This window comes from Harpia harpyja, chromosome 8, assembly GCF_026419915.1.
Source record: "Harpia harpyja isolate bHarHar1 chromosome 8, bHarHar1 primary haplotype, whole genome shotgun sequence".
NCBI classification, from domain to species: Eukaryota; Metazoa; Chordata; class Aves; order Accipitriformes; family Accipitridae; genus Harpia; species Harpia harpyja.
The window spans coordinates 52310311-52338257 of NC_068947.1; the positions used below are offsets into that span (position 1 = coordinate 52310311).

A 27947-nucleotide genomic window follows, 5' to 3' on the forward strand; every position below is an offset into this window, starting at 1 on the left:
GGGAGAGGGGGGGGGGCTTGGTTCCCTCGGGTCTTGTTTCTTTTTTTCAATCCGGGGCAGTGTACACTGGGGAGCGAGGGTCCTGTCCGGAGCGGCGGGGCGGGGGGAGCGCTCACTTCACTTTCTGGAAAACCTGGACACACACCTCGTCTTCAGCGGTCATGCGCTGGGGAAAGAGGGAGGCGAAAGAGGGGTTTAGGCTGGGTCCCCAACTTCTCTCCCTCCCCAGCTGCCGCCACCGCAGCCCTGCCTGCCCTCCCGCTGCTGGCTGGAGTCCGACAGGCCACATGCTGCTGCCAGCCCTTCCCGACCCTCCCAAAGCCCCAGCGGGGTCACGCTGCAGGACAGGGAACCGTCCCAACCCTCCCAAAGCTTCAGCGGGCCAGGCTGCAGGGCAGGGAACCTTCCAGACCCTCCCAAAGCCTCATCGGGTCAGGCTGCACGGCAGGGAACCTTCCCAACCCTCCCAAAGCCTCGGCAGGTCACGCTGCAGGACAGGGAACCTTCCCGACCCTCCCAAAGCCCCAGCGGGGTCACGCTGCAGGACAGGGAACCGTCCCAACCCTCCCAAAGCTTCAGCGGGCCAGGCTGCAGGGCAGGGAACCTTCCAGACCCTCCCAAAGCCTCATCGGGTCAGGCTGCAGGACAGGGAACCTTCCCAACCCTTCCAAAGCCTCATCGGGTCAGGCTGCACGGCAGGGAACCTTCCCAACCCTCCCAAAGCCTCGGCAGGTCACGCTGCAGGACAGGAAACCTTCCCAACCCTCCCAAAGCCTCATCGGGTCAGGCTGCAGGGCAGGGAACCTTCCCGACCCTCCCAAAGCCTCATCGGGTCAGGCTGGAGGACAGGGAACCTTTCCAACCCTCCCAAAGCCTCGGCAGGTCACGCTGCAGGACAGGGAACATTCCCAACCCTCCCAAAGCCTCGGCAGGTCAGGCTGCAGGGCAGGGAACCTTCCCAACCCTCCCAAAGCCTCAGCGTCTCAGGCTGCAGGACAGGCAACGGCCCATTGCCTTTCTTGAGCTGCATTAACTTTTAAACCCTGGAGGCGGATGTTTGTGTGAAGCGGTGGCTGCCCCGGAGGAGCCGGGGCTGAAGTCTTGAGAGGAGCTGGAAGGAAGCCGTACGGCTGGCTCAGAGCCGGGAGCACCCGCACTGCGTGTGTGTCCCCCCCAGCCCACCGTGACTGGGATTTAGCAAGCTGCGCCGGACCCCTCCTCACCAGATGCAGCTGGTCCCCCTCCAGCCAGTGCCTCCAGCCTCGGTTCCTCTTCTCTCCTAGCTGCTCACACACCAGCTGATCCCCCTCCCAGAAGACAGTTGTCTGAAAAAAAGGAGGAGAAGGGAAGACATGGTGCCAAGACAAGCGGGTCCTGGCAATACAGGTTTCCAGCGATGAGGCTGACTGTTTCTCTCAGACACGTTTTCAAATGCAGTCCCTGATCTGGGGACTCTTTGGTGGCTCCTTGGGGCTGATGCTCTTTGGGGGAGGTGAACGACCCTCTGGCTTCCAAGTGCAACAGAGTACTGCCAAGTGGGCTGACGTTCTGTCTTCTCGGGGCTTTGCTCCAGAGGATAGTACCCTCTGGGTGCCAAAGTACTGGGTTTCTGGCTGTTTGGTGCTCATCCCCTTTGCTGTGAGCAATTTACTCATCGAACCACTTATTCCTCGACCTGCAGGGGCACGCCAGCTCTGGGCTGGGCTCTCATCTGGTTCGTGAATCAAAAGCTGAGCGAGTCCCTAAACTTCTAGTGCACCCCAGTCCGCTGTCGAACTGCACTGCTTGGGCTTCTCACCTGGCACTTGCGTCCATCCACGGGTCCCAGGTCTTCCTCAAACTGGACTCCCAGGTCAAAATCCATCACGTAGTCCCGCAGGGAGGTGATCGTGCGGATGACCATGTGATCTCCCGTGTGGATGATCTCTTTATCGGGCTTCAGGAGGCAAACCAGTTTTCGCAGGACCATGTTGATATCTGGAGGATGAGAGGGAGATCTCTGGACGACCTGGGTCCCTTCTCTAGCAGCATCCCCGCAGAGCTCCTCCACTCTTTTGGCCAGGGAGCCCCAGCCACGACACCCCCCTCCCACCACAGCACAAAAGTGACAGTCAAAGACAGAAAGACCCTTCCCCGATGGGACATTTTTGGAGACGGAAGGGAGCAAAAAGGGGAGAAAGGAGCGGGACGAGGAGGCTGGAGTTACCTAAAGCGCGCAGGTAATTGTCCATGTTCTCCTGGGAGACGAAGCGGTAATAGCCGGTGAGGTTGGGAGGCATCCCGGGGCACAGGGCCGGCACCGACGGCGAGGAGGAGAGCGAGCGGGGACCGGGACAGGCACGGAGCTGGGACCGAGCTCGCTCGCCGGGCGGGCCGGTCCCTCTCCCGCGGTGGGGCGAGGTCTGCGGGGCAGCCCGGCTCCGGACTCCCCGCTGCAGTAAGAGTCCCAGCGGCGGGGGGGGGGGGGGGATGCGGAAAAGGCCGGGACTGCCCCTGCTTCCAGCATCTCCGCCTCGACCGGGGAGGACGCGAGAGCGGCCCGTCACCTCCTCACCCTCCGCCCTCCCCGGGGGGGGCTGCTTGTCTTACGCTCTTGGCGGCCGAGCAGCGGCACGGACCCCCCCCCCCTCGCCGCCTCCTCTCCCCCCCCCCCCTTCCCCTCCGCCGGCCCCCTCTCACACCGTGACGCCGGTGGCTGCGAGCTTCTTCAGAGCAGTGCCCCGACCCGCGTCCCCCCCGGGGCCCGGCCGCCCCGTCGGGAATTCGCGGCGGGGGGCTGGCAGCTCCGCCCTGCCCACCCCGGGGGCGGATGGGCGGCGGGCTCCGGTTGCGGTCTGCAGCCCCTCGCCCGGGCACACCCCCCCCCCCCGCCATCTTCACCCCCCCCCCCATCCCCAGCCTGCTCCTCCCGCCCCCCCCCCAAGCTGCGAGGATGCTTCCCGGGGCGAAACACCGGGCACCGGTTTGGAAGACCCCCCCCCCCCCCCCCCCAGCTCCGTGCCCTGCCCGGACTGCAGCCAGAAGGAAACCAGCCCCTGTGCCCCCCCCCAGCACCTGGCGCGGCGGCCCCTCCCACTGGCTGCCGACCCCCGCCCGTGACGTCATGCTGCAGTGGCGGGGCGGGGCCGGGCGTGGAGCGGAGCGGGGCTGGCGGAGGGACCGCGCCGCGAGTGGGAGCGGGAGCGTGGGCAGGGCCGGGCCCGCCGCTCTCCTGTAGCCCCCCCGGTGGGCCGGGACCCGCCGCCGCCGCCGCCGCGATGGGCGACCCTCGGTCCGCCGCCGCCCTCCTGCCTCTCCTCTGCCTCTGCGCCGCGCTGCCCGGCGGAGCCTCCAACAAAGGTGAGCGGCGGAGACCCGCCGGGACCGTCCCGGGTTGCATCCCGCGGCCGGGCGGGGGGGTGGCGGTGGTCGTGGCGGTGGTCGTGGCGGTGGTGGTGGGTGTCGGGGCACGCTGAGCCGCGGTTCATCCATCCGCCCCCGCGGATGCGGCTCGGCGCTGCCCGCCGCCTTCGCCTGGCACGTTCTCGTCCGCGGTCCCCGGCGGCTCCGGCTCCCTTTGCCCCTTCGGGCGTCCTCATGCCATCCCCTCTCCCTACTTTCTCCATCCGTCTGCTGCCACCGGTTTCCTCTCCGTTCTCTCCTCTCTTTCTGGCATTCCCCTCGCGTTTTCCCCTTTTCCACCCGCTTGTCTTGCTTTTGTTTCAGTTATCGCTGGGTGGGTTTAGCTTTCCTTCCCTTCCTTAGCCCGCTGGGAGAGAATGTGTTGCTTCTCCACAGACCCCTGTGGTCTCCAAAACGCATCCCCTATCTCCATCTTCCAATTCTACTTCATCCGTCTACAATCCATCAGTAGGAATTATTGTACAGTTATGTGTTAACTCTGCAGGTTGCTTATATAAAACAGTATTTTATGTGCCAAATGTGTAAAAAACAAAACAAAACCCCAAAACCCTAATGCTATAGCTATTAACCTTCTGAATGCAGATGTTCTTTGGCCACGTAGAGCGATGGAGAAGGACGTGGGTTTCTAGATCTGTGGCTGTAGAGACAGGCGTGAGACATTTGTCCGAGGGGAGCCAGTGCGTCAATAATCTGACAGGGTGGGAGAATCTGAAAACATGCGAGGGACTCGGGGGTCATCAGGGAATGTGACACCTTAGGGTGCCTTCCGTGCTTCGGCAGAGGTAGGGCTACGGGGCGGGTGCAACGCGGAGCTCTGTGTACGCTGACATTGGCAGGGGCATTTATTCGTACTGCTGTGGTGCCAAGGGGCCCAGTGGCGAGGCAAGGCCCCTTACGCTCTGGGTTTTCTCTCTCCTTTGTGAATTTACACTCTGAAACATCTACCCCCCCTTTCCCCCCCCGCCTTTGGCAAATTATTTTAGATTCACAGGAGCTTTCTTGAAGATGGTGGGAGTCTGTATCCTAAAAATATTCCCAAAATGTTTTTCTAATCTCCAGGAACTCGTTTCCCGAGAAATCCGATTGGTGATTCCCAGGTTGCAGGTGGATGCAGCAAAGGATTTATCTCTCTGCCACCAGCTTGTTACCCCAGCAACAGGGCACATTTGGCATTTGTAGCTATGGATTCCCACCTCGGTGGTGTGGCGCGTGGACAAGAGCCGTCCGCAGGGTGGAATCCAGTGGGGGCAACAGAGGGGTGGGGTGAAACGTGGGCACTTGCACACAGGGAGGATTCCACCTGCATACCGAGCAGGATGGCTGCTTCCCTGGATTTCCTACGCAATGCTTTATAATCTTAATCAATACGGTGAGGGAGAAGTGCCAACCCACGCTCTTCGCCGCTACGCCAGGCTGGGTCTGCCCGCTCTGCCCCGCTGATGCGTCCCCACCCTGACCTGTCGCCCTGTCTGCTGGCCCACCGCCCGGCTCCGGCAGCGTCCCCCGGCCCTGATTTGCGGGAGCGGTTGGTTGTAAGGGATACTGGCCCTTTTGAGTCAACACATCACGCCATGCCGGTGTGGTTTCAGAGGATGCTGTGCTGCAGGGGATGAATTCGCATATTGGAAGTAGTGCCCTTGAGGGGAAAGGCTCGGTGTCCTGCTCCCCACCAGCTCTGAGCCATGCTGTGCTCAAAGTATCGCTGGGCTGTAATAAATCTTGGTCTCCGGGGGGTGGGAGAGCGGGGGATTATCTGGGAATGGGGGGTTGTAACTAGGCCATGGGATATAATCTCTGAGGCCCATTTGGCAGGGAGTGGGCATGGGGGAAGGGGTTTTAATTTGCAATGATTTTTCTCCTCTCTCCCCTCCTCTCCCCTCCCCTTCCCTCCCCCCCAACCCTTTTTTTCTCCCTTTCCCTGCCCCGGAGCCTGTGTGATAAAGATTAATTTGCTATTTCTGGGCCTGTGACATTTTTCAGAGCCTCCTGCTGGCTGCTGCCTCCATGCCAAGCCTGGCTGGGCTCCAGCCACCGGGATTAGCAAGGAGGGGCCAAGGGAATATGGTGCTCGCCATGGAGTGGGGAAGGAAGGAGCAAGGGACTCTCAGAGTAGGTTATTCTACGCGTAGGGCGACTGACTGACAGTGTACCTGGGTAGGTGTGTGTAGATCAGGGCCCTTAGTCCAGAGGATGGGAGGCGTAAGTGGTAATGGCCGCGTGCAAGACTTGTCCCCTGGGGACACCCCAAGGGAAGATGTATCCTGGATCCTTTAATTATGGCTTGAGTGAGCTAAAGGATTTAGCATTTGGAACCTGCCTCCAGAATCAGGCTACTTCTGCCTCTTGATTTCAATTTTTTTAACCGCTCCAGCTTTCCTGGGCACCCAGATGCCTCTCCGCATATTTCTTGTAAGATAGTAATGAGGAGGCCAGAAGGAACACATTGTTCCTGACGAGGTCTCCCAAGAGCCACGTAGAGTAGAACTAAAGAAAGAGAACTTCTTCCTCCCAGCCTGTTTTAGACTTCTTTATTTCCAGAGAGGGAGGTGGGGAGGGGTGGTTGTTACCTGCCACTGGATGATGTTCTGCTCTTTTCCTACTGAATCTGTCACTGGCGGCTAACACGTTCCTGTGCTCCATCCTTTACCCCAAATCCACCTCAGCAAACAAGCACAAACCCTGGATTGAAGCCGAGTATCAGGGCATCGTCATGGAGAATGACAACACAGTCCTGCTCAACCCACCGCTATTTGCACTGGACAAAGATGCTCCACTGCGCTATGCAGGTAGGTGGGTGGCAGCTCTGGGAAGGGTGGGAGGCAGGGAGAGACTTCAGAAGAGGCAGAGGCAGGGTGACATTCATCCCTGTGCTGGATTCCAGCTCTCTCCAGGAAACGATCACCTCCAAACCTTGTTCCGGAGGAGGTCCCCAGTGAAGTCTGGAGGCAGTCGGGGCACAGCTTGATTTAGGATGCCGTGAGCTGTTTCCCTTAGGGAGAGAAATTGAGGGTGGAGCCAGCTACTTTTTGACGCAGTTCTGCTATTTCCAAAGATCACATGCACAGCTCTGTGTCTGTGAGCGCTGGAGAAAGCTGGTCGGGCACACTTCGTTGGCAGTGCGACATCCCCTCACAGTAAGCAGAAATCCCTGAAACTACGGACGAGGCTTTCCGAGGGTTGTATTCCCGGTGCTTGCTTGGGCCGTGCCTGGAGCTTCCTCGCGCATCCTCCCTCAGCTTTGGGAGAGGAAAAGTGGTCCCTGTGAGCTGAACTCTAGGATTTGGGTGACCCTATCTGCAGTTCCCTGCAGTACGGTGCACATCCTGCGTGTGTGGGTGGATGAGACATCATGGATCTTCACGCTTTGGCTGTCTATCTGCAATATGTGGCCTGTTTTGCCTCCCCGAGGGATGCAGAGGAGAAACAAGGTGCTCCCTCAGTACCGTGGCTGTGTAGCACTAATAAATCTAGCTTGAGCCTCGTAACCTCTGATCTTTCTTGATGCTGGTCAGGACTCCTTGCCGGGGGAGTAGTTTCCAGTAGAGGGCAATCTGCACCATTGATGGCTGTGAGAGAGGGCAGGAGGAACTCTTAGGCAACCAAAAACTGCTGGAAATGAGAGGTGATAATAAGGGAGAAGGGGGAGCGTAAGTTAGTAAGGAAGAAAATATGGGAGAGGGAAGCCAGGGGGCATAACGTGCTCTCCTCAGTCCTTTTCTTTCTCCGCTTCCCCTCTGCCTTTGCGGGTACCAGGTGAAATCTGTGGCTTCAGGATCCATGGGGCAGGGGTACCTTTTGAAGCTGTGATCCTGGACAAAGCTACGGGTGAGGGCCTGATCCGGGCCAAGGAACCAGTGGATTGTGAAGCACATAAGGAGCACACGTTCACCATCCAGGCTTACGACTGCGGAGAGGGACCTGATGGAGCAAATACCAAGAAATCACACAAGTAAGTCCATGCAATCATTGCTGCATGTTAGAAAATGCGATCTGTCACAGAAACTCAAATGCAAATTGCTGTGGGAACGCTTCCCTTAGCCAGAAGTATTTTTCTCTAGCCTTGATACTATAACTCAACGTGTTAATAAGACCCAAAGAGAAATGTTCACTGACTGAGTCACATGAGTGAACACACTAGAAATGAGGGCTGCTTGACAGTTGTGTCTAAGGGTGGTGTTTTATGTTGCTGCATATAGGCAGGAGGTCCAGATTACTTTATCATTCCTTTTGCTCTTTCTCTGGGGTGGGAAACCATTGTCCCACCTCCTGTGTGCCAACATTGCTGCGTTGAAACCAAGGTCTCTTTCCTTTGCCCTTGCTTTTGACGGCTGGAAATCAGACTGGTGCACTTTAGGGGAGTGACTTACACTGAAATTTAGGTGGTGTACGGCTCCTAATCAGCCGATCCGTTCTTACTGATGTCTCTCTGCATCAGGGCCACGGTGCACGTTCGAGTAAACGATGTGAATGAGTTTGCCCCTGTCTTTGTGGAAAAGTTGTATCGTGTGGCAGTGACTGAGGGAAAGCTGTATGACCGCATCTTGCGTGTGGAGGCCATTGATGGAGACTGCTCGCCCCAGTACAGCCAGATCTGCTACTATGAGATCCTGACCCCCAATATTCCCTTTCTCATTGACAATGATGGTAAGAATCCGCACCTACCACGAGCACGTCACTCCCCCTTTCCTGCTTTGCTCCCTCTCTGCCAGTCCCATTTACTGGCAGAGCAGTACTGTATGAATTTTCTAGCACTGCTGATCCATCTCTCCTGGTGCAGAGACGCAGCAGCCATTTTGTGGGATGCTATAGCTTGTTACGGAGTGGCACCGGGGGGCGGGAACTCAACCCCTTTTTGGTTGTTTTTGTAGCTGATCAAAAATAAGAGTGATTTCTAGAAGGAACATCTTTGAGGACACTGTCTTTCCTCTCCCTTGATCTCTTTGTTTTCCTAACCAGGGAACATCGAGAACACGGAGAAGCTGCAGTACAGTGGAGATCGTCTCTACAAATTCACAGTGACAGCCTATGACTGTGGAAAGAAGCGGGCTTCTGATGATGCTGAAGTGGAAATCCAGGTGAAACCCACCTGCAAGCCCAGCTGGCAGGGTATGAAACCTCCAAACACAGTTACGTCTTCCCTTTGCTTTTGCTGAACTACTACTTGGTCCTACTCATTGCAAATGTTTATATATACACGTATAAATTTGTATGCCCATATACAGGGTTCAGTTCTGGCACCAACCCATCAGTCCCACCTAAGGGGATGCAGCAGACACCTAAGTCTGTTGCAAAGCCACTGAAAGGCAATTATAACATTGGAAAAATCTTTCCCTGGATTACTGTGAACTACTATGTATTTGATAAGGCTCACAGACTGTATTCAAGGTAGATCGGTTTTGGGGCCGCTCATCCTGAGCGTATTTGGCTTTTCCAGAGGTGTTGTATGCCTACAGGTTCACCTTAGTCAATAGAGTTAAGGGGAAATCAACACAGCTAAATATCTGCTCTGCCTGATAAGAGAGGTTGACAATCCAAGGAGTGATGCTACACTGGTATTAGCTGTAGAAGATGAGAATTTGGACCCTGTGCTTCTAGGAAATCTTCCCTTGCACTGATGCCAGCTGCATAAAGTTGTCTTTCCAACACGGAAAGGGCCAAAAAATCTCTGTTTCTGGGCTAGTCCCTAGATGCCACTTGTGTGTGTGCCAAATGTTCTGGCCTTGGGTCCTTGGCAGGACGTAACCCCTCCCTTTCACTCTTCTTCATTAGGCTGGAACAAGAGGATTGAGTACACCCCGGGGGCAGGCAGCCTCGCGCTCTTCCCCAGCATTCACCTGGAGACTTGCGACGAGCCCCTGTGGAACATCCAGGCCACGGTGGAGCTGCAGACGAACCACGTGGCCAAGGGCTGTGACCGGGATAACTACTCCGAGAAGTCACTACGCAAACTCTGCGGTGAATTGATTCTTTCCTGGGCCGAGGGCAGTTGTGGCACGGCACCCTGCCCCTTCCCTCGGAGGGGTTCCCGGCGGCTGGGATGCCGCGGACACGTTCCTCACGTCGGCTGCGGTCCGGGAGGACGCCTAGATCGCATGCTGCACTGAGGGGCAGCGGGCACCCTGCCCGTATTTAGAAGGGGCTCCCCGTGCTTTCCTCGCCGGGAAGCCGGAGGTTTCTGTGCATTGCCCCGGTACGCAGAGTCTGTGGGACTCCCCTCAGCGCAGATGGGAAAGTCACCGTCCTTCTCCAGCTAGGAGAAGGCCTATAGGCAACTCCTCCTCTCCCTGTCCACTGAGACCTTACAACGAGCCCTCTAGCACCCTCTTCGTCTGTTCCCCAGTTCTCAGGCTCCTTATTCTCCCGTGCTGACGCTCCTGACTCCTTCCCTTCTCCGCAGGCGCTGCCTCAGGAGAGATCGACCTGCTGCCGGTGCCGAGCCCCACGGCCAACTGGACCGCGCGGCTCTCGGTGCACTACAGCCAGGACAGCAGCCTCATCTACTGGTTCAATGGCAGCCAGGCTGCCCAGGTGCCTGTCGTGAACGGGCCGAACGCCCACGAGGGGCTGAGTGACCACTTCACCCTGTCCGTATGGATGAAGCATGCCGTGGTGCCCGGGAAAGGCAGGCGGGAAGAGGAGACGGTGATCTGCAGTACAGTGCAGAGCGGTGAGACGCTTTTCCTGGGGTGGGGATGCTTCTGCCCGCTGCCTCTAACGAGTTAGAAGGGGTTGTCCCTGCAGGGGGAAATCTCTTTGTGTTCCGGAGCGGGACCTGGGCAGGGGTCCCTCCTTAGGAATGCAGCTTCTTCAGGTGTCGCTTTTTCTGGGAGCAGTCAAGCCCGCTGCGAGCGCGCAGTGCCGAGTGCCAGCCGTGCAGGCTAGCGCGTGCCTCGGGGCTCTGGCTAGCGAGACCGCTCCGAGGTGCGATACCTAACTCCCCGTGCTTGTCCCTGGCAGAGGATGGCTACTCGCATTACTCTCTGGCTGTGCACGGCTGCCGGATCGCTTTCCTCTACTGGCCGTTGCTGGAAAGTTCAAGGCCTGTGAAATTCCTCTGGAAGCTTGAGCAGGTGAGGGAGGAAGCGTTTGCCTCTTCCCCACGTCCCTTCTCCTTCTGCCCCTTGCCGATCCCCTCCTCTGCTGCCTGCCCTAGGTCTGCGACGACGAATGGCACCATTACGCCCTCAACCTGGAGTTCCCCACTGTCACGCTCTACGTGGATGGCGTCTCTTATGACCCTGCCCTCATCCACGACAACGGCCTCATTCACCCCCCGCGGCGGGAACCCTCGCTCATGATTGGAGCCTGCTGGACCGGTGAGCGCCCGCTCCCCGAACCGTGCTCTTCCCATATGGGAGACGAGGGAGTGGGGGGAGAGCCAGAAGAGGGGAAAGAAACACCACCCGGTACTAAATGATGCAAACCACATTGCTGCCACCTTGCCTCCTTGGCACCAAAGCCAACGTGGCTCCTTCCTTACGGACCAAGCCAGCAGGCCATGGTAATAATAGCTCAGGGACAAGTGTCGTTGGCAGCTTCGTGGACAACAGCAGTAGAATATGCGATGGATAACCAGCTTTCAGGCAGAGGAGAGTTGAAACTCTGTACCTCCTTCAGGCTTTGGCGTTTCTATCGAAGCTTTTCATCAGAGAGCAGGCGGTACTATTTGTGCTGCTGGTTGTATTGATGGGGATTTCTGTGTCTTGAGGGTCTGTATGAAGAAGTCACAAATCGTTCAGCAGAGGAATTGGGTTGGAGGACAAAGATCAGGTTAGAAACATAGTTAAGCCACTACCAGATTAAAACCCGTTCTGTGGAGATGTAAGGCTGCATTTCCCAGGTCTTTCAGTTCTCCTGCAAGACTGAAGCAGGACCGAACTAAAGGAATTTGCCTGCTGCTTGCCCTCACTCCAGCACAAATTTCTAGCAAGATCAAATCTTTACTGTAGTACTGCTTCTGCCAGGTCAGTGATCTTCCCACAGCTCTGTGCTCTCGATTGGCTTTTTGCAACCAACAATTATTAACCAGCTTGGGACACCCTCCTGGAACCATCTGAGTTTCAAAGGGATGTTGAGAACCTGGCTTTCTGCAAACATGGCTGGGACCATGTCCCATAAATGGGGATCAATTAATTCCCAAAATAGGTATCATTGGGAACGGAGAAAAAAACCAAAACCCAACTATACTTTCTCCCTTGTATTGGTTACTCATCCTACAGTCTCACCGTCCCCTTCCTGAGAGGGACTCTGCCCTCTTTCACCTGTGATGTGCTGTCTCTAGGGTTGAAGGGTGCACTGCTTGGCACAGGACTCCAGAGCTGTTATTTTGGACTGGCCCATGCAGGCACTTGTATAGATACTTGCCTGACCCTGTAACTACCCTCTTCCAATGCCTTATTGCTTCTCTGCATGTTCTCCTTTTGCAGAGGAGAAAACCAAAGAGAAAATCAAAGGAAATGAGAACTCCACTGATAGTGTACAAGGTAGGGAAAAGAAAGAAGGTGCTTCCCTTCCCCACTTCACCGTGCATGACTGTCACTTCTTGCATGGTGCCTTCCTCATACAGCTCCCCCGGTCCTGTCCTGCCACCTCCCACCATTTTGGGAGGAAAACCCTTATTTGGCAGATCGGTCCCTGATACCCTGATATCTGTGGAGCATGAAAGGCTGATAGGAGGACTACAGCCTGCTTTGAGAGATGCAGTATGCTTTTCATGTGGAGAAAGAGTCCTCATGCCTGATCATTAAAGTTGGTCTCTGAAGAACACAAGAGCCATTAGCGACATCAGGAGATGTCACCTCATCCCTAACTATCTATGAAACGTATAGTTTCTTTTAAAAGCCCTCACAGGAAGCAGAGCGAGAAGGGGACAAGAAATTGTTTCCATCTGGCATTCAGCAGTTTGGCAGAAACTTCTCTACGCTACCCACCGTTCACTGCCCTAGTCTTTCCGTTGGTCTGTTTTTCTCGCCTTCCCCCATCTGGAATTCAAAAAATGGTCATCGCCTTACTTCAGCATCCCCCGTCTTCTTGTTGTCTTTCTTTTCCGTGTTCCGTGCACCCCTCTGTCTCTCTCTACCTCCCTTAGCATCTGCCTGTCCCTCACATCGTTGCTTTTGTTGTCTTGGCTTTTCCATGCCCCGTGCACCCCTCTGTCTCTCTCCACCTCCCCTAACATCTGTCTGTCCCTCACACCGTTGCTTTTGTTGGTTTTGCTCTCTTCCTCGCCATGTCTCTCACACCCTCCACCTCCCATGTTTCCCTCAGGAGATCCTCTGTCGATACACCACTACTTCCATGGTTACTTGGCTGGCTTCACTGTGCGCCCTGGTAGCTTGGAGAGCCGGGAGGTTATTGAATGCCTATATGCCTGCCGTGAGGGGCTTGATTACAGTGACTTCGACAGTCTGGGCAAAGGGATGAAGGTACGCCCATCTGCCCAGCTTGCATGGGTCTCCTCCACTCCCCTCCCCAGCCTTGCTTCCCAGGACTTTGCCTGCTCCCCCGCCTCAGACAACTCCCCACCTTTCTCCTTGGTGTCTCTCTTAGCCTGGACTCTTGGCATTTGCCAAGGAACCCTGAGTATTTTCTTCTCTTCCACCTGTAGGTTCACGTGAACCCCTCTCAGTCCCTGCTCACCTTGGAGGGTGACGATGTGGAAACCTTCAACCATGCAATCCAGCACGTGGCTTACATGAATTCACTGCGCTTCGCTACCCCTGGAGTCCGGCCGCTCAGACTCACCACTAGTGTCAAGTGAGTGGACAAAGCGGCACCTCCGGCTAAGTTCAGCAAGAGGGTTACCTCTCTGGTGACTAAAAGCACACTCCCTCACCTTGTATTTAGTTCTAATTGATGGTCTCAAAATGGGTACAAGTCTTCCTGAAAAGAAGGATTAAAGTATCCAGTATCCAAACAGATACTGTAATGCTGGGTCCTGGGGTCTTTGCAGGTAGCAGAACTTCTACCTTCACTCATGGTGTTCCCGGCATGTGGCCTGGTTTTTAATTTCCCCTAGCAGGCTCTAGGGAAGCTTTAGGAAGACTACCAGAAAAAGGATGTTCCCTTCACTGGCAGTAATGGGCAGGAGTTGTTCTTTTCCAACGCTGCTGGTGGAAGCTTGGGCCAACCGATGCTTTCTACTGCTCTCCTTCAGGTGTTTCAGTGAAGAGTCCTGTGTCTCCATTCCTGACGTGGAAGGTTACGTTGTGGTGCTACAGCCTGATGCCCCCCAGATCCTGTTGAGTGGCAATGCCCACTCTGCTCATCCTGCACCAGACTTTGAGGGTCCTGACGGGGTCCCCCTCTTCCCCAACCTCCAGATCACCTGCTCTATTTCTCACCAGGTGGAGGCCAAGAAGGATGAGAACTGGCATGGTACCGGTGAGTGGAGTATGGGGCGAGGTCTAAGAGACAAGGTGGAAAGCCCTGCAAGAGTTGCCGTCCTGCAGAGGAAGTAGAGCCCCTCATTACACCCGAAATAGGAGAGAGTTTACAAATATAGAAGCAAGGCCCATTGTCTGTCAATATGTAGGCTAATCGGTTCTTATCCCTTTCTGCTCCTCCCTGTACTTTTTCTATCCACCCGGTTCCTTTGCCCTACTCTCTCCTCCTTCTTTCCCAGGCTGCTCATTCCTAATCCCTTTTACATTTTACCTACATTTCCCCTGATCGAATCCAGCACTGGGTGGATGTCCTGCCTGTTACTCTCTCCACACCTGCGCTTACTCAGTCTCCTCCTGCTTCCTTCTCTCCTGCTTTCCTTATTTCTCACCCCCTCCCATCTCTTTCTGCATCACTTACTCCTGTGAATTCCCCAGGCGGTTTCCTCACACCCTCTGATGCCATGTCCCTCACTTTCTCTCCATCACCCTCAGATTATTTCTCTGCACTCTGGGCTCTACATGTCCTTTCACTTCTTTCGTATCTCTTCCGGTAATGGGATTTTTTTGCTCATAGTTTTCTGTTTAGCAGCTTTGCCTTTCCTCGTACAAGGATGAGTTTCTTGACATAGAGCAGGTCGGTCTTAGCCCTGCTGAAAGCAGTTAGTCATGGAATGTGGTTGTCATTTTAAAGAAGATGAGATCTCAGCCATGGTAACCAGCAGTCATGAGGCAGGGGAAAGCTTTCAAAAGCACTCAGGGTCTGGGAACATGTGATTGATAGAGTTGTTCCCAATTTGCACATTGTCATTGTCAACAGAGTCCTTACAGCCAAGATGTGTTATCGTGAACCAGTCTGATAATAGCATGTTGTTCCAAAATAAAGTGACTTTATTATGCACGTAAATAATGTCATTAGAACCAGGGGGACTCCTCCAACAAGTAATTAGACTGACTGATTTTACTCAAGGTCAGTGCTAGCCAGAGAAAGAGAAATCATTACGTAGGATGTGAGCGCTTTTAAGTAAGTGGGTAGCACTCTGAGTAACTCCTGCCTTCACTGACGGCTGTCTGGCTTTCTGGCCCTGTCTTCTTTCCGTTCGCATCTCAGTGACAGACACACGAATGTCAGATGAGATTGTGCACAACCTGGATGGCTGCGAGATCTCGTTGGTAGGAGACGACTTGGACCCAGAGAGGGAGTATCTGCTCCTGGACGGGGCACTGCTGCAGCAGCGGGGCCTGGAGCTTGTTAACACCTCTGCCTACCTGACCATCACAGGTACGTCCTCTCCTCGGCCACAGCGGTCTAATTACGCCTCGCCCACTGCCTGTCGGGCATCGCTGGGAGAAGCACTTAACCCGATGTTAGAGATGTGTTTGGTGTACTTTGTGAGACTCTGAGGTGTAACCGTTTGTTGAACTCCCGGCTTTTGGAAGTCCCAGGCCATCTCCGTGGGGAGGTGAGTCCTCCTCCAGCCCGCAGTACTAGGGCATGGTGTCTGAGCTCTCACCCCGGCTCGTATCGCTCCTCCTGACTTACTCCTTGGGGTTTGGAGCCAGCAGCATTTTGCGTGACGTGGCTGGGGGACAGCACGCTCCACAGGTTGTGGACTGGTACACCACTATTGTACTCTCCAGAACTTACCAGGGCTGCTGCTCCTGATCCTTCCTTCCCTTCCACTTGTTCTAGCAATGCAAGCAGGGATTTCATCAGGTCCTTTGCAGCCAGCTCCATCTCTGCTCCCTAAAATCAATGAACCCAGCATTGCCTTGGATTCCTCTATAGCTCCTAGTTGCTACGGGGTTATGACGCCAGATGACTTTGAAGCAGGAGCTTCCTCGCCCCACGCCAATGTCTCTTCTTGTCTCAGGTGTGGAGAGCATTGCAGTTTACGAGGAAATACTGCGCCAGGTCTCATACCACATCAACCACGGGGCTGCTCTTTATGAAAGGAAGTTTCACCTGTCCTGCACTGAGATGAACGGACGCTACTCCAGCAATGAGTTTACTGTTGAGGTACGAGATAAATACACGCAGACGTAGGTGCTTGTGCATGCATGGAGAGGACACGGTGGACGGGAATGCACACAATATGTAGAATGTACCTTGAACACAGGGCTGAGTCTCTCTCGCTCTGCTCTTTCTGCAGGTCAATGTCCTCCACAACATGAACCGAGCTGCTCATCCTAACCATATTCTGAGCTCCCAGCAGTTCATGCACCGTGGCCATCATTTACCCCCAGAGCTATCTGGGCACAGTTTGGCAAGCGGCCCTAACAACCCAAGTGAGTAACACTATCTTCTGGGTTTATTCCTTTAGGTCAGGATGCTGATTTTATGATATCCTGGTAGAACCTATAGCAGAGGATTCCTTTCAGGCTCCCTCTACCCATGTTACTGAGTTCTCATTATACTGTCCTGTCCCACTCATCATTAGCAAATGGACTGCAGTCTGTGTCAAACCCTGTTTGAGAGCTTGGCGCAACAATCCTCCTCTTTTGCTGTGTTGTTTTCTTGACATAGAGGCAGTCTGAAATCTACACCTGAGAAGGTTTAAAAAGAACAACCGTAAGCTGGTACCATTTAATTTGTGCACCTTGCAAAGGTGCTGTGCGGGCTTGGGGGTAATGTAATTTCAGAAAGAAGCTTCAAGAGCAGGAGAGAAACAAGAGAATCAAGACTGCCACTGCTCTAAAAAAAAAGAGATGGGACTAGGTGGTGGTCGGCAAGGCAGAAAAATGTAGGAGACAGCACCACACAGACAAGAGGAGGATTCTTGCCCCCCAAAACAGAGGAGAGAGAAGCCTGAAAACCAGACTAGAGATTAGATTTGTTGGTTTGTGCTGGCACCCCTGTGCCACAAGCGTGACCGCAGTCCACCTGGCTCCTCCTAGGCTGTGAGAGCTCTGGGACTGTTACAGAAGACCCTGCGCTGATTTTTGTCCCGTTGTAGGGAACGTGGAAAGCACCCTTGGTGCTAGCTTTTGCTGCAGCTTCCTGCAGCAGCTGATCCCCAGCTGGTCCGGTCCTGCAGCCGGCCCTGAGCCACCGCAGGGACAGCCTACGGATGTGCTGGGAGACCACCACAACCCAGACTCTGCCGGTCCCTTCCCCAGCTCTGCCCGATGGCAGCAGCAAAGGAAAAGTTGTCCCTGCTGTACAGAACCACCCAGAACAAATCCACGGAGGGCCCAGATAGATAGATTTTGCAGGGAAGGAGGTTATCTGGGGAGTCCAGGCTCAGCCTACAGGCCTAGAGCAAAGGAATGGGAGTTGGGCTGAGGGTCTTAGATGAATTTCAAGTTTTCTCCTGTGGAGAAGCCACGCTTTGGCTGTGGCACCAATTAGAAGGCCATCACAGCCCTCACCTCTGCCCCATATGCAAAGCAGACTTCTTTTGGCTTCCTTCTTTCTCTACTGCTTGCATAGAAATCACACCCTGGGAAAATGATCCTTGCGCCCTTAGAGGCTCTCCCCAGCCCGCATTTCTCCCTCCCAAGAGGGGGATACAAATGGCTGCTGTGCAACATATTCTGGCGACTTCTGTAAACCAAAGATGTGCAGAGTCTACAGGCCAGGCTGACATCAGAGCACGCCTGGACCCCGGCATCCTGGAAAACCAGGCAGGCCTCCAGTGAAGATACAGCCGCTGAAGGCAGGACCTGCCTGCGCCCAGGGGAGCGGAAAAGTCAGGACGCATTCCTGCCTGGACCAAAAACCCAAGCGCTGCCCAGGAACCCCGCTTCCCGCAGGTCAGGTTGGAAATGCCCGTTTCTGCGGCAGGCTCTAACCGCACCTTCTCATTTTCTTTCTCCAAAGTGGTCCCCAGCGCTGCCACTGTCATCATTGTGGTGTGCGTGGGCTTCCTGGCGCTCATGGTGATCCTCGGCATCCTGCGCATCCACTCCCTGCACCGGCGGGGAGTGGGGCAAGAGGTCCCTGGGGCTGCTGAAGGGGAGCACGCCAGCACCGGAGGCAAAGAGAGCGACATGTTCTGGGATGACTCGGCCCTCACCATCATAGTCAACCCCATGGAGGTGAGGAGCAGCCACGGCGGCTGGGGCTGGGCGGGCAGCCGGGGGGCCAGATCCTTCCCCTCACCCCATCTCTCACCTCCCCAGTCCTACCAGAGCTGCCAGGACCGGGCAGCAGAAAGCGGCGAGGGCAGAGCTAGCGAGGGGATGGAGGACGAAGATGACAGCACCGACTCGGAGACGCCCGACTCCCCGGACAGCAATGACATGGATGACCGACACATCATCGGCAAAAGCGACGGCTCTCACCGCTACTAGGAGCTTTAAAACACCAGTCCAATGGATTCCCCCAAAACATATGGCTGGAAGGAGGAGGTGTCTTACTTTTAACTTCTTCCTTCCCCCCACCGTGTACACATGCGCTCCTCCCTCATTTGTCATTTCTGCCTCCCATGTTCCTTCATCTTCTGCCATTCTCATTGTGGACATTCCCCACGTTATTGACCCCCCATCTGGCTCTCTAGAAACATGTGTTAGGGCACTTGCACATGACAGTGGCACAGTTCAAACCATGACGAGGAAGGAAGGGCTTGGAAAGAACAGAAATTTGGAAGGAGGAGCCAGCCATAGGGCTCAGAGTGGGGTCTCTCACAACCCTGCCCCAGATATTATATATATATATATTGTATATTTTTTCAATGTTGTCGTTTGAGGTTTATTCTCGTTTCATGCAAAAAAACCCCCACTGCAGCTTGTGTCGCTTTGTAAAATTGTCGATACTCCTAAACTAAATGAATGAAGGTAAGAAGGACGAGGAAACAAAGTGGATTTTAAAATAAATGGATTTCAAATAAAACATTCAGGGCTTCTGCAGTTTTTCACCACAAGCAGGGAAAGAAACAGTCAGTGTAGCCTCTAGTGCGAGACTGGAGATTGTCCAGAACACGTATTTACTGAAATGACTGCCTTATCTCAGGGAAGGGTTACATTTTTTAGTGTATGTGTTGGAACAAGAAAAACACATCACCCCACACCCTACCCCCCCTGCCTTTCTGAGAGTCAAAATACTCTGTAAACACAATGTAGCCGTCCCCAGGACACTGGCCTAGGAACCCACAGAGGAACAGAAAGCATCCCAGCCTGTCACAGGCAAGTGTAACGAACACATGCAGTAAACTGAATTCTTGATTACAGAAAAAAAAAATAAGGCTCTTTCCATACACTTGGTGTATCATCAATAGAAACAGGCCAAATCCTCAGCTTCATCCATCTTTTCACCTGATCCACTTTCTTTACCAGCATAAAAAAAAAAAAAAAAAAAAGAGTATTTTTCACACCAGGGGTTCCAGCTTGTAGCAGAACAGCCCCAGCACTTCTGAGGGAAGGAGGTGTCCTCCTCTCTTTGGTGGGAATGGAGGTCATGGAAACACAACAGGTATTAGCAAAGCGTGGCTATGAGCCCAGCAGCATGAGTTGTTAGGACAGTGCTTCACAGCAAGTTGTGCTTCTTCCCTTCATCTACTTGGTCTGATTATTCAGACCTTGCAAGACAAAAAGAGTGGCTGCAACATGTTAAAGAGCCACAGGAAGCTTCTGCACTAGGACATTTGCTGGCAGCCAAGGCTGAGAAATCCTCCGTAGGGGCAGGAAGGTAGCGCAGTAGGTGAGTGGAAGAGCCCCTCGGAGGGCAAGAAAGGTCTCAGCACAAGATCTCTGCTTGCTGCAGTTCTCTCAGATGTCTCAGCTCTAGCCTGCCTTCGTGTCCAACTGTGCCCATGTATGGTTGTTACTGGGTCCAAAAAAGAAGTGAACATGCTGAGGCTAAGATACTCTTATGCTTTCTCCTTTGTCTCCTTCCCAGTAAGTTCCATGCCCTTGTTTCACACAGGGAGCTTACAGCAGGCACTGTCAAACCAGTGCCCTGACATCTCAAAGCACCGGGATAATTCAAATCTCCAAAAAGAAGAAAGGCTACACTGTGCACGTTGGAGCCAAAAACTTCGCACAAAATAGTCTTATGTCCTGAGAATGCTATGCCTGACCCAGTTCTGATATGCGATGAAAAGCACCACCTCTCGAAGCATGGAAAAAGACTGTCTCAGGACCATGAGGTCCCTGAATCTTTACAGCAGCCTTAGCCAGGTGCTAGTGTGCTTACAAGGTGGAAGAGGCCAAATGTACGATGAGTTCATAGGTAGCCATCATGATGGCTGTGTTTGGGATCTGGCGGATCAAGTGAGCCAGGAGCCCTCGGTATAAAGCCGAGGGTCCCTCTTCATGGACCACAAGCTGCAGAGTCTGTATAAAGGAACGGTATCGTGACCCTTCTTCTCGCAACCGTGTCCGAATGACCTCTGGAGAGACAGAAAGGGAAGTAATATTAGCAGATTGATCCTACAGGCATGGCATCTCCGATCGAGGGGAACAGAGGGAAGGAGAGTGGACCCACTCACCATGTGGATATGCAATGCATGAAGCACATGTTTTGGAGACAGCAGCAGCTCCCATTAGGCCAAAGAAATCATGGCTGTTTGGTGAAAGTGTGAGCGGTGGTGAAAGGGAATGACGGCTGTTTCTCAGCTGCTGTTTCAGTGCTTCATAGATGACAAAGTGTATGATGGTCTCTGACACTCCAGCATAGGAGGCAGTGATACCACGGTAAAATCCACGAAGGCCTTCAGTGCGGTACACACGCATGGCACATTGGACAGCATTGCTGGCCATCTCCCCCTTCGCCCTGTAAAGAGGAGGGAGGGTTAAAACGGCATACTGTTCCACTGACCTAAAATGCTGCTGTGACCACAACTGTACGACTTTTCCCCAGCATGCCTTGAAGACCTATGTTCTGATGGCAAGTCACAGACCCCTATCCAACCCCACCCCCAAACCAGTCCCGATTTGACACAGAGTGGTTCTGCATTGCTAGCTTGCCTTACCTGGCTTCCAGCTGCATCCTGGTTTTCACTAACCAGATAGGGTTGGTGAGTGTGGCAGAGGTAATGCCTGGAGAATAGAAGACAGCCATGAGCACCAGGATCACGCTGGCAGTTTGTGAGGAGGTGCTATCTATCAGCTGTCTGAATTCTGCTTGGCAAGCTGCAGGCATTTGCAGTTTGAGAATGACCTTGGGAGAAGAGACATTTAGGGCAGACTATTTGATTCTCGTCCTCCCCCACTCCAGCCTTTGCCTGGTGGTAATTAGCTCCTCTGCCTCCAACATAACCCTACTACAGGCCCTGGTGTTACACAGACGCAGGAAACAATGGGCTAAACTTGCAAGAGGGGAAGATTTTGTTAAGAGAACTGGGATGTATCAAGAGAAATGATTCTGTGAGTGGTCTAAATTACACACTGCCTTCTCCCTCTCACAGCTGAATAGACCTCTTTTCCTGATGGGGTAAAGACTAGATCCATGACTTGAAGAGATGAGCCTAAGAAGAACGAAGAGTGAGAAAACGTTTTGGTTACCCAAGGTACTCACTGCTCCATATATGGAGGGAGAAAATTTCAGAAGAGAGACAGCAAGACTGATGGGAGCAGCAATGGGGAAGGAATGAAACCCGTTTACACTTACAGACAGAAGGACCCCTTGGCTCTGATTTGAAACAGAAGAGGCTCACCTGCACAGGCTGCTGATAGCATGTGTACTTTCTTGGACTCCGGTACAAGGACAGCATTGAGCCTCTCCTTAACACCAGAATAGGCAGCAAAATATATAGCCCTGGTTGGAAAGAAATACAAAAGAGGTTACAGCTCACCTGTGAGAAGCAGAGACAGCACTGCTGTGGGGTCTCACTCCAACATTTCTTACTGCCAGCATAGGCTGGTCTAATGTGACATCAGATACCATTTATACTAGGCCCACAGCAGTCATCTTATCTTACAACTATGATCACAAGGTCCAGAAAATGTCTGTGTGAAGAGGTCCAGTGGCACAATGAGCACAAGGCCCAGACTGCTTTCAGAATGTGGAGCAATAGCTGTCATGGAGGTCCTTTTAAAAAGAGTACAGCATGAGCTATCCTCAGGGAGCAGTACTCACCGGGAAGGAGCAACCCCAACAAGGTTTGGACCCAGACCTCGGAACAGGGATCTCATGCCTTCCTTCTCAAGGATGGCCCTACAGGAGGAAACGAACAGAGAAATCAGCAAATTAACTAAGTGGCAGCTCTCCTGTTCCTTCTGTTTCTTTGTTCTTCAGTACTTCTTACAGCATCCTCTCCTCACCTCCTGTGTTATGCTTTTTCTGCCCCATTTTCTCTCCAACCGCTTCTCCTCCCTCCTTCAGTCATTTCTGCCTATTCTTGCTGACACCATCACTCTGGGTCTGATCAAACCACTAGCTGAGAAATTTCTCACAGTCCCAAAAGCTGCCTTGCAGACTCAGAGTTCAAAGCACAGATCAACTGTGAGAAGTAGATGTACCTGCACTCTGACAAAACTTCCTACTGCACTTGCAGTTTCCAGAGCCTCACCTCAAATGCTACTTCCATCTCTCTCTCCCCCCCGCCCCCCCACCTGATGACCAAACCTTCACCTCCCTGGTGCTAACATGCACACCGTCCTATCCTACTCACCTCAGCAACTTGAGCACTCCAGGAGATGGTGGGCTGGGGTTCATCATCCTCACACTCATCCCTGGCAGATGTATCTCCGAGAGGCACAGAGGCCGCAGTGTCAGCTGGGATGACTGTAGACGTGTCTTCACCACTTCCAGGGGACAGGTCAGGATGGCTCCAGCTGTGCCACCACATCTAGGGCATAACAGGACATGTAAGAACGACCCCTGTGCAGGAAGAGGGCAATAATTCTGACCCTGCTCATCCACAACCTCTCCCCTCTAGGAGAGGAGGTTGGGTCCCCCAGCCTGCGTCACACATGACCTCCTGCTCTGACACTGATTAACGTAATAAGGGCTTAGCTTGGGACATCTCCTGGCAGCCTCACTCTGAAACCTCACTCAGTATTTGAGACAAACAGTCCCAAGTCCATAGGGGCTCAGCAGTCCCTCAGCTCAAAGCTGCTGATCTTTGCATTCAGAATTTCCCAGAACAAACACTTCTGCTGCCCAACCTCACCGCAATGCCTTCTGCTGAGATCACCAGGCCCCGTGCCTCACACCTCCCCACAGCAGCACTGGCTCATGGAGGGGCAGCACGGACCTCTCCCACCCCTCAGCCTGCCGCTGTCTTCAACCCATAACCCATTCAGCCCCACATTTGCAAGGCCCTGTAAGTGAGATCTGTATTTTCTGACAACAGCCAGGCTCACCCCCAGCCTGACTTGCTTAATGAAAGAGGACCCTGACCTTCAGCAGACAGAAGCTATTTTTGGAACTCATGAACCATCACCATCAATCATTCCAGTCACACCTCAGTAATGCTGAAAGGACACGTATCTCCTTTTTCCCTTTCTGCCACTCAGGGACAAGTCAGAACCGACACGTTTGGTTCTCAGCTCCGGCCCCTTCAGATCCTTTGACTGACAACTCTGTTCTTCTAGAGGATGCTCAGTACCTGAAAGACTGTTTTGAGATGAATTTGCATGGAACAGCCATGCAAGAGGCTTTGATGAACAAGCAGTTGTTCATATCTGCTACAGCCAAACTCACTTGGTTTCACAAGAGATGGAGCCTGAAAAAAAGCTCACTCTGCTCCAAAGAAAGAAAAGCCAGCCAAAGAACTACAAGATATCAGGGAAGAATCAAGTATATCAACAGAATTACATCTGACAGTACAGGAAAGCAAATGGCTAGAGTTCTGAAGAATTATTTTGAAGAAGTCTGTACAGCTCAGTGTACACATACATTGCTCTCACAGCCTTTGCTCCTAGGGCTTCATTTATTATTGTCTGCAGGTTAGAGGGGAAAAAGGAAAAGAAAGAAAAGAAAAAAAAAAAAAAAAAAAAAGAGAGGCCTGGATGCCTATTGCAATGAGGTCCAAGAGTTGGAACATCTGGCAGCTAGAAGGTTACGCAGCTAATGATACCAGCAACTAGCAACTAGTTACGCTACTCCATTACACTCATGCTTCTTTGTCAAGCACTTTGCAGATTTGCGCAGTGGTGATGACTTGCAGAGCAGCTGATCAGCAGCATTTTCCCTCAGGAGATATGATGAGCAGTGGGAGTCTGGGATTAGGTGGAACACGACCAAAGAACTTAGCTCGGGCTCAGAAGACAACACAAAGCAAAGCTGTAAATGTCCTGGCTCAGGTTCTCTGGATGAACAAGCTGATCAAGACAGCCTACGCATCGATCCAGGAGTTGCATGAGGCAGGGCCTCCTTTTACAAAAGCCACATTGATTCTTCCAAAGTAGACCGTATTCATTCAGGGGACCAACAGTCTTGCTCTTTACCGTAGTTTCTACTAATTCGCCTGATACAGGCTCCAGACTTACAGGCCCATTGTTTTCTTGACCAGAAGTGTAGTTTCCAGCGCAGAAGATTGAGTGCAGTGGTGACAGATGTCTAAGAAGTCTGAATAGAGCAGTTCCAACTTCTTATCTAAAAGCTGAGCAAACACTACAACAGGACAACATTTAGAAAAGCAATTCCTTGGTATCCTCAAGATTTTTCTCTCTAACAGTGCATAAGGAGGCACAACTTTATGTAATGTTTTCATAGTATCTCATTTCTTCAAGAAGTCCCTACCTGAGCACAGTCAGGATACGAATTTGAACCCACGTCTCCAGTACATACAAGATTTTCCTGAGTTCAAGTTCCTCAAGCTACTGATACGTATAAATAGAGAAGAATTTTAAAAGCAGTAATAAAGATTTAAAGAAATTGTTACTCCTTAGCATGGTGGTCATTTAATCAGCAGTAAGAGAGTCGGAGGTGAAGGGGGACTTCTGAGCCACTATGGCTCAATGGCGAGACTAAGGAAGATTTTTCAGGGAGCAAAAAACATTGACTAAACAAAGCTAAGGAAATAAGGTGTATCAGTTGTTCAAAACCAGAAGAAATCTCAACTATGATGTCTTACCATGCGCTACATCATGGTACAGCTGCTCACAATGTATGAAAGGCATAGGTCTCCAAAACTCTTCTGTTTCAGGAGAAACGGAAAATTACATACTCTCGTCACAAAGAGATTAACTATTTTTCAGTCCAATACTAATGAAGGCAAAATTGAACAAAATCCAGTCGGAACAAACATTTTAAAATCAGCAGGCACAAAACCCCTCATGGCTGTGGATATTAAAAATAGCTGATTAAGGAGACTTCATACCTACAGATTTAAATGCTTAAGAAATGTTAGGGGACTGGGGAAATATACTAGCCTAGAAGAGTTCTAATGTCTACCAGGACTAAAAAAAATGAGTGTTTGTAATAATTCATGCTGCTAAGTTTACACGGTTATATGACCTGAGATTCATGCCAGAAGAGAATTACGGAATCAGATCACTATAGACTTAAACGGCACTTTGTACCAATCAATGTTGGGGGCGGGTGGCGGCTATATTGTTGGTTTTTTTTATGGAACTTACCAAAAAAAAGCTGGATTCACAAAAGCAACTACAAAGATGTAACATACCTCAGTTTTGCAAAAAGTGAGCTTGATATCTCACAAAAACACACTTAGAGCCTTAGCACTCTGTAGCATAGATGCTAGAGATGGATTGAAATCAGACCATAAAATCTCAAAAAGAAGAAAAAAAATACCAGCCCCAGTCTTTCCCTGCCCTGAAACCAGTTGTCAGTAAAGAATCAAGCAGCAGCGGTCCAGCAAGAGTCTAGGAAAATCACTTCTAGACTAGACCTAAAAATTTTCAGTTTTTCCACCAACAGACAGGAGGCAAGACCTTACTCTTGATAAAATCCATGGGTGACAAAGATTGACACAGTACTGAGCAAAGCTGCAATGACTGGCAAATAATGAAAAAACACATGGAACTGAGCAGTCACCAAGGGTCCTTATGCTGGGCTTAAAGAGACCGGTTTTACGAAACCAAAGCCCTGAAGTCATTCATTACTCTAGGAGCAGGAACAAAAGCAATTCCTGCAAAATCTGATGAAGAGCAGCAGCTGACAACCAGTACAACATGTACTCCCAGAGCAAAGCAGTGGCAAAAAGAGCTAATTGAAGAAGGCAGGTAATTTTACCTTAGAAAAGAGTACTTGCCTGTAGACCTTGCTTTCACATTTTAAAAGGAGAACTGGAAAGTTTGAGGTGGCCGAAAAAGAGGATTAGTTGAGAGAAATACAAAAAACAGCATTAACATTTTTTCAATGATCTGAAAAGGGTATGAGAACATGCACAGAGGTGACAAGGTTTACTGGTAATTCACATTTTAGCCCTTACTTAGGCTAGCCAAAAGTTGAGATGGCTCAAAGATCTTCATTTAAGGATAGCAATGCTGTTCACCTGCAGTTAAACCAGGATTCTGCCTAGGACACAGGCAAATAAAGATCACCTACGGAAGATCAGGAGAAATACTCCTCTCCAGAACACTCTCCCAGCTTCCTGCAATTTTCAACTCAGGGATTTCCTCAGCCAGAAACGTTGCATTGCATTTAATAGCCTTCAATACATTCTTTTTCATTAATCTTTCAAAAATGCTTGCTGGACGCATAAAAAGCTTTTACCCTCTAATATCCTGTTGCCACGAGTCCCTCAGTTTAACTGCACACTGTGTTAAGAGCTGTGTTCCTGCATTAGTTTTGAACAAACCTCCCGCAAGTTTCATTTGATGGTCCCCAATTCTCGTACTAGAAGATAAAGTGAACAACTGTTCCTTCATCAATGAGACCTGCTTCATTAGGTAAAACAGTAATATTAACTATATACTGCAGGAATAACCTGAACTTCTTAGTCATCTCTTGGGTTTTAATTAATTGTAATTCAAGGATTATTGCTTAATGGGCAAGGACAGGGTACAGACTGACAAAGCTCCCACTAGCGACACTCCTGTCACTAGCTGAACTCTCACAGGCTTTCAGGAACCAAAGCAGAAAATGAGGATGAGGAAAAGCTTAAGAAGAAAGCTAAGAAATGTGAAAAAGTATATTAAGAAGGGCTAAGATGCAGTGACCATATAGTTCAAAGGATAAATTAATAAAAGAGAATAACATATACAAAATAACACTGGGAACAGAGAGGGCAAGCACGTACCGGCAAAGATCAACGTAGCACAACTGCATTAGCCGCAGCAAACTGGAAATTTACTAATTAAGAGCAAGTAAATGATGTGCTTTATTGCACATGCTATACCGCAGACCTCACTGTCACACGGACTCCAACAGGCTGGTGGAATTCTGAAAGGGATTCGGTGGCTGGCTGGGCAAGGGAGTCCTGCAGTTACACAGCAAGGGCCGGAGGACCACAATATCTTCTGCTTTAGGACATCGTAAACTTAAAGCTCGTCGTTTTGAGGCTTCAGTGTTTCTTAAAGAGAGGAAGGGTGAAACGCCGGGCGAGAAGGGACTCCCTCAAGGGTCTCGCTGCGAATTCAGAGGCACTGCCGGAATCCGCTCCCCAAACACCTGCCTCGCCAGCATCAGCTGCGCCATCCAAAGCCCGAGAAGACACGCAGGGAATCTCCGCCACGGGACGACGGAGGGCTGCCTGCCCTCCCGAAGACAAGGATGCTCCACCGCCTGCTCGGCTGCGGAGACCCGGCCGTGCCCCTCATTCCCCCGTTCCCTCGCCCCCCCATGCCCGGTAAGCTCAGGCTGGGTGACACGCCAGGCCAAGCCCCCCCCCCCCCGACTCCCCTTCTTCCCAAACCGCAGAGCCACACGTTCACCCCGGCCGGGCCACGCCGCCGCCGCTCCGTTGGAAGCCGGCACCGCAAGGAAGAGGCGGCTGAGGGTGACGGGGCTGGGGCTGCCGTGCGGCAAGGCGGGCTCTCCCCTCCGCCGGCTGCAGCGGGGCAGGCCGCCGCAGGCCTCGCTCCTCAAGGCCGAGGCCGAGCCGGGAGGGAGACCCCGGCCTGGCAGCGGGAAGACGGGCCCAGCGAAGCCTCGGCCCCCCGTCCCCGTCCCCGCTCGGGGCCACTCACCCTCCGGCGAGCAGGTGGAGCAGGGTGCTGTGCTGCGCCATGGCCCGGCGCTCTGGCGCCGTCCCCGTCCCCGCCGCCGCCCCGCGCATTGGCTCCCGCCCGGCCGGAGGAGGCGGCGGCAGGCGGGAGGCGGGAAGGCCCTGTGAGGAGGGAGGCGGCCCCGGCTCCCCCCTCCGCCAT

The 27947-nt window shown here is 52.5% G+C and overlaps 3 protein-coding genes across 4 annotated transcripts; 1 reads left to right on the plus strand and 2 right to left on the minus strand.

Moving 5' to 3' along the window:
- RBP5 (retinol binding protein 5) lies at positions 1–2612 on the minus strand. Its single transcript, XM_052794998.1, has 4 exons — positions 2207–2612; positions 1799–1977; positions 1224–1325; positions 1–166 (listed from the first exon to the last, which is right to left on the minus strand). Exons 1-4 carry the CDS (start codon positions 2277–2279, stop codon positions 113–115), a joined length of 408 nt encoding a protein of 135 aa, XP_052650958.1. The 5' UTR covers positions 2280–2612; the 3' UTR covers positions 1–112.
- A 513-nt stretch (positions 2613–3125) lies between these two features.
- On the plus strand, positions 3126–18618 carry CLSTN3 (calsyntenin 3). The gene is made up of 18 exons (XM_052794976.1): positions 3126–3339; positions 6066–6188; positions 7156–7351; positions 7838–8046; positions 8359–8508; positions 9172–9357; positions 9800–10069; positions 10360–10472; positions 10556–10718; positions 11829–11885; positions 12670–12827; positions 13010–13158; positions 13559–13785; positions 14896–15066; positions 15659–15804; positions 15938–16073; positions 17608–17825; positions 17910–18618. The coding sequence occupies exons 1-18, from the start codon at positions 3258–3260 to the stop codon at positions 18078–18080; spliced, it is 2925 nt and encodes a 974-aa protein (XP_052650936.1). The 5' UTR covers positions 3126–3257; the 3' UTR covers positions 18081–18618.
- A 63-nt stretch (positions 18619–18681) lies between these two features.
- Positions 18682–27846, minus strand: LOC128145216 (solute carrier family 25 member 36-like). 2 transcript variants are annotated; one of them, XM_052794991.1, is made up of 7 exons: positions 27768–27846; positions 22340–22516; positions 21805–21882; positions 21383–21483; positions 20699–20765; positions 20216–20499; positions 18682–20116 (listed from the first exon to the last, which is right to left on the minus strand). In XM_052794991.1, exons 1-7 carry the CDS (start codon positions 27806–27808, stop codon positions 19917–19919), a joined length of 948 nt encoding a protein of 315 aa, XP_052650951.1. In that variant the 5' UTR covers positions 27809–27846; the 3' UTR covers positions 18682–19916. The 2 variants fall into 2 exon arrangements, with proteins under 2 accessions (XP_052650951.1, XP_052650952.1); XM_052794992.1 differs by lacking the exon at positions 27768–27846 and adding an exon at positions 26985–27098.
- Between the last annotated feature and the right edge of the window lie 101 nt (positions 27847–27947).